The sequence below is a fragment of the Corvus moneduloides genome, chromosome Z (assembly GCF_009650955.1).
Source record: "Corvus moneduloides isolate bCorMon1 chromosome Z, bCorMon1.pri, whole genome shotgun sequence".
NCBI classification, from domain to species: Eukaryota; Metazoa; Chordata; class Aves; order Passeriformes; family Corvidae; genus Corvus; species Corvus moneduloides.
The window spans coordinates 33,387,309-33,393,308 of record NC_045511.1 but is presented as its reverse complement, the minus strand read 5'-3'; the positions used below and the strand labels follow the sequence as shown (position 1 = coordinate 33,393,308).

At 38.4% G+C, this 6,000-nt stretch overlaps 1 protein-coding gene across 1 annotated transcript in view; it reads right to left on the bottom strand.

Annotated features, from left to right (window-relative positions):
• Positions 1–1,164: 1,164 nt before the first annotated feature.
• Positions 1,165–6,000, bottom strand: part of CHSY3 (chondroitin sulfate synthase 3) — a 140,520-nt gene continuing 135,684 nt past the window's right edge. Inside the window, exon 3 of the mRNA XM_032095970.1 lies at positions 1,165–5,486. Within this exon, the coding sequence (XP_031951861.1) occupies positions 3,921–5,486 (1,566 nt within the window). The 3' untranslated portion in view covers positions 1,165–3,920. The remainder of the gene's footprint in view (positions 5,487–6,000) is intronic.

The window sequence follows — 6,000 nt, the reverse complement described above, 5'->3', positions numbered from 1 at the left end:
TCCTTTTTATTTTTTCCATAAATTTTAACTGATTTCAAGTTGCAGGAAAATAGAATATAGACTACACAAGTGGGATTTTTCTGTATCTTAAAGAGGGCATCATTCTTTGGAGCAAAATGTTTGATGTAGCAAACTACATCTTAAGAAGTAATTGTAGTGATTAGTTAAGCCATCAAAAGAAGTTAAAATTGCTTATTTGCCTCTGTTTAGAAGAAGTGGTTTTTAGCTCATGCTGCCTGCAACTCTCCACAGGTACTGAGGATGTGCGCTACACTCCTATGAGTCATTTTAGCAGTACTGTAATTTTTTGCAAGAGGCACTGTCAAGTACACAGTAGAGCAAAGGCTCCAGAAGGCACTTTTGTGCACAACTGGTCTTTCGTGAGTGCAGAAGGTGCCTCTCCATGTACTGCTTTTTGGGAAGACCATATGGCACCTTTTTTCCCCACATGTCCCATGATATGGTAGGACCCAAGCACACAATGCAGCACCACAAGCCCCACAAAGTGGAAGGACTGATGGTTTTGCACCTTCCTTCAATGCCCCTTGAGAGCAAACAGGGAAGAGGTGTGGGACCAGGCTCTCTTTTCCCGTGGGGACAGGCGGAAACATGATCTGCACAAGACAACCTGCCACTCGACTCAATGAATCCTCAGTTTGGTGTCCTCCTTTCATTTCTCCCAAGCCCTGATTAAAATGGCCCTTTTGCTTCTCAAGAGCAGCTGGTGGCAGCAAGCACAGCTCTTCTCCTGCACTGGCTTGAGCTGCCAGTTCATAGCTCCAAGGAAAGGCACCAGGAGCACTGGTGGCAGCACAGGGATGACTTGGACACAAGATGCCTACTCCCGTGGCTGAGCCTCACACCTCCCCCCGGCCCTCTGCCTTTCTTCAGCTTAAGAACCAGTACCTTGATGCAGAGTATCCTCATCAAGTCTTGGAAAACCTGATGTTTTTTGTTCACCCAGGAGATGCAAATGCTCTGTTAAATTAAGTACTGTGAATAGGAAAACATGCCATGATGTGATGGTTTGGGCATTTCTGAGGTTTCTGAGTACTGATTTTTTTTTTTTTTAAGACTGGCAGTGTCTGAAAAGCCAAAGTGTAAGCAGTTCACCACCCACTTCCCAGCAATGAAACCAGGAAAACTATTCCCAGGGGAAGGAGGTTTGGGGAAAAATTGGTTGTTATGTTCTATTGTGAATTCACTTGTCACGCATTTACAAAGGGACATTATATACATAGAAATTTCATTTTACAATCAAGATTATGATTCAGACTAGACAAAAGCAAACAATTGATTAACACAGATATTCCCATCTTAATCTATGCATACATAACATTACTCTAACACTTTTGTGCTTTTTTTTTTCTTTTAATATGATCTCCTTAGAAGGCATATTATTCCTTAGACAAACTAACACAAGTTCTCAAGTTATCTCAGGATAGTTATTTCAAAAGACAATGCAACATTTCATAATAAACATTTATAATCAGGTTTTTAACAAAGTAATTCATCATATAAACAAATGAATCAGTCAAGACACTAAATAAATATTTGTACTGGTAAATACTAGCATTTTGCTTATATAATGTAGGACCTGATCCTGCAAGCCCTCTGTATACATCTTTATCCCCACTGAATGATTGGTTTCATTGCTTGTTCTAATCTACTATTTTACTTTGAGCTGAGCAAATACTTTCTGGCCACTAAGTTAAGCAATTGAAATAAGTACTGGAATACATCCCAGCAGACAATGATTTCCTTAGATGTCTTTGCAAGTCATTAGGTTTTTTCTTGTTTGTGAAATCAGCACAAACATTTATCAACAGGCAACTGGTTTTTGATATTTACAATCTGAGTTGCATTGGTTAATTGAGGTTGATCAAATAAATCATATGTTCCTTGTTCTTGGCTTTTTTAATGAACAAAGTGTGACTTTTGCACTCAAGTTGAAGAAAAATTTCCAGGAATTATTTTGTAAGTGATACTGAATTTTTCTTTCATCAGACATTTGAGCTAACAAGACTAGGCTAGGAAGGCAAGAGCCTCCAGGAGAATAACAAGCCCAGAGCTCTGCTTGAGGAGGGCTGGTATGAACATGAATTACACTCACTGTTGTCATCTACCACAATCACTACCTTCTCCAAGGCAACGGAATAGCCTTTTTTAAAGCACACAACAAACTAGGGTCAGCCCTTTAATACTGAGTTTACTCAATCCTTGTCAGGGTTGCCTTTTTCCTTGCATGGTAAGTCTAGAACAGAGAACCACAGATAACAGATGTTAAATGACCTACACACCCTTTTCATGCCTTAGGAAATTATCTGGATATCCCCACACAAACAGATGTGCCAGGAATTCCAATCTCTTCTTGTTTTGGGTTTCTTTTTTTGTTGTTTTTTTTTTAAGGAAACACAGAAGCAGTCAGTTACAGCTGAAAACCTTAAAGCTTTTTCTTGCCCAGCTATGTTTGAAATACAGTTTGAAATCATGGGTACTGAGGTTATTAGAGGTACCCACTGTAATAATTTAAGTTTAGCTGAATTCTGATGGTTTCCTGAATATCTCTAAGCTCTTACCACAGTATAACATGAAATGTTCCAAGCATGTGGCAAAAATAACAAAGATTGTAACAAATCACTGTCTGAACTGAAAAGCGGAACATACTTTGAAATTACTCTCTCTATATATCTATATATATAGGGATATACACACACGCACACACACACACACACACACATATATCCCTATATAAACATGTCTCTAAAATACAGAAATTTATTTTATTATTTCTCCTGTTGGTATTACTTTAAACACTTCATGAATCCACAATATAACAACTTCAGGCTGTTTGGAGAGACAAATCTGAACACAGTCTTACAACCTCCACTAATATAAATATATTGGCAAGGAACTTGACCAGCAATAGTAAATTTTGAAACTTAAATAATTATTCTACAGTTACTTTAATTTTAACAACAAGTTGCTACTGAGTATCAATATTCATGGAAAATGTAGAAAAAAAAAATAGAGCTTTAACTTTTAACACTGAAGTGCAGCCTTATGAAAGGAATGTAAAAGAAAATTATGTATTAGAGACTCATTCTAAAAAGAGAAACAGCAACTTATACTATGTGTTTCAAAATAAGAATACTGTATGCTTGCACTTTATCATAAATGACCATGTTGAGTCATAGTTTCTTCTTGCCTGCAAATGAAGGATGTTGGCTCAAAAATCTTCAAAGTGTACACGAGCATTTGACTACATCCTGTTTGTTGTGAAAATAAAGTTCATTTACACTTCGACTGAATAACAATGAGGAGTTTGTTTTAATAATAAGACATTTAAGGACCTTGGTAGCCAGTACCAGTTGTATTTGCAAGTAGCTCCTCAGCTTTACTCTTTTCTTTTAAAAAATAAAAGTACAATTATAGTTATTCATTTACTTTAAAAATTCTAAAGATGAAGAAAAGTAGCGTTTATACATATAAGTCCTCATATAAATTATAAAACTCAAGTTTATCTTAGAGAGTTCCATCCCCAGAAGAAGCATAAAGCACTTTTGTGGTACCTTCACCAGTAAATATTTGTATCACATCAAATCTGAGAAATGAAACAAAGATGATACTGAATTCAAAAGCTGAAAAACAATGTTCTTCTGACACAGTCTCTTGTGATGGATATGCTCCATGGACTTGTATGATTTCCATAACTAGACTGAATTTCAAATAAAGGAAATATGAAGGAATTCACCTCAACAGTTCAGTAGGTATAAGAAACATCAGTGAACAGCAGGGTCATCCTGTTTGAGGTCAAAAGTCTTTGGAAGACTACAAGGAGGGAGTTTAAAACTATGACAGCAAAATCAAATAATAGCAATGAGGTAAACTCCCCAAAAAAGGCCAAATAGGCTAAGCTGTCAGGAGAGAGTCCAGTTGTACCTGACACCCAAATGTTTCTGTAGCCAGAGTCCAGCGAGCTGCATGGCAGAGGCAAATGTACTTGCTTTGGACCCTAAACACATTTTATATTGTTTCGGATCTAAATTTGGGTCACACTGAACAGGATGAAAAATATGGACAACTCCTACTTCCTGACTTCTGAAAGCCTTCAAGCCAGATGTTATCACTTTAGTAAAGAGGTCTACATCCTCAAGTCCCCAGCCTTGAATCGAGGTATCAAATCCACCAGCAGTAAGTAGATCACTTTTGTAAATACAGGTAATTCCAAATCCATACTCCCTCCAAAATCCAGTTCTTTTTGTGAAAACAAAACTACTGTCAGCTGGAGGATCGCCTCCATATATTACTTTTGGATCATACTGGCTGAAGATGATAGGGTAGTAAACCTGTTCTCCCTGAATAGTGTTATCTCTGCATCGCTGGAGGAAGTCTGATGTGAATACTAGATCAACATCACAGAACAGCAGCAAAGTGTCGTTGTCAAACTGAGACGAGGCCATCTCAAGACCTAAACCTCTAGAAAACTTTCCTGACATTGGAATCAGGGTCATATCTGCCTTGGGATACTTAATGCTGTATTCTTTCAATAGCTCTATGTGTTTGCTAGAGTCTTGGCCTGACTCAGAACTGAAGAGAATTATTGCCAATTTTACATTCTGTCTGGGAATCAGACAAGTCTTCTCAAAGTTATCCATAAATCTTGAGAAAGTATCAAATCTTCCTGTGATAGGGACAAGAATATGTATTTTCTTGTCACTGTGTTCCCCAATGTCTTTGGTGCCTTGGAATGATGAGGAAAAAATCTTTAAAGAATTTGAAAGGAAAGAGAAAGATTGAGTGTCAGTGTTGGTGTCCTCCAGCAAGCTTTTTACATCCAGCTCCTCTGCTTCTTTGAAGAAAGGTTTGCTAAACAATTGCTGAAGGTAAGCATGGCGTCTCACTGGAACTGTAACTTTCCTTCCTTTGTGCCTTTTGTACAAAAGCAGTAAATCCAGGATGTACTCCACTCCATGCAGAGGGTCTACCCTGCGGTAGCCATACTGTATTTCCTTGAAATCAATGAGCCTTCCTCTAGATCTGGAGTTCTCATTTATCATTTCCATGACTTGCATTACCGTATCATCCAGTGCAGCCCGCAGGACACTGCTCAGGCTCTGCCGGGGTGGTTGGTTCTCCACCATTGAGTAAAGAAACTTTCCTGTCAGGAACTCCCACTCAATTACTTCATCCCTTTCACGTGGCTGGAAATTATTGAAAGATGGCATCACTCCCAGTTGCTGATCCTCCTTATTTACTTCAGTGTTACTGAGCTTGCTCATTAGGACACTTTCTCGATGGAGCTGGATGGTCCGATGGCGCAGTTCGGAAATTTTGCGACTCAGTATGTAATTGTGCAGCCTGTATTGGTAGGCTGGTCTTTTGTTCGGATGAAGTGTTATGGCTGTGTGAATCTTGCTGTTGTGAAGATCTTGAATGTAACCCTTGCGGTTGTGTTCATAGTTTTCGTGGAACAACTGCTGCATCTAGAAAGAGAGAGAGAGGGGTGTAGGGAGAAAGAGACATTAAGTTGAAGTGCTGCTACCCAAAAAAGGACTCACATTGGTACTGGCATCATTACCAATCCTTACAGATCAGGGTTATTTTTAGGCATAAAACTTTAAAGCATTCAGTAGAAAATATTTACATTGTTTTCGTCTGAGTTTCAGTAGTGTTCACTGTGAGCAAATACTGTCCTCTGTCTAAACAGAAGAGCAGGTATCTTGGGTTGATCTTTACTTTGTCCAACTGCAGAACTAAAGGAAATGCTTAGGCATAAGTCTGTGGGTAATATTTCTGACTTCATATGTACTATGCATGAACCACTGACTTCACCAAAATCTAAACCCTAATTAGCACAGATCCTTAATGAAAGGTTAGCAACATTCACAATTTTTTAAAGAGCACCCTGGATTTGTGTCTATGGAGCACAAAGCTGATGGTACTGATACATGCAAATAGTGCTGCTTAACATTCAAAAACTGAATAGCCTTAGCAAAC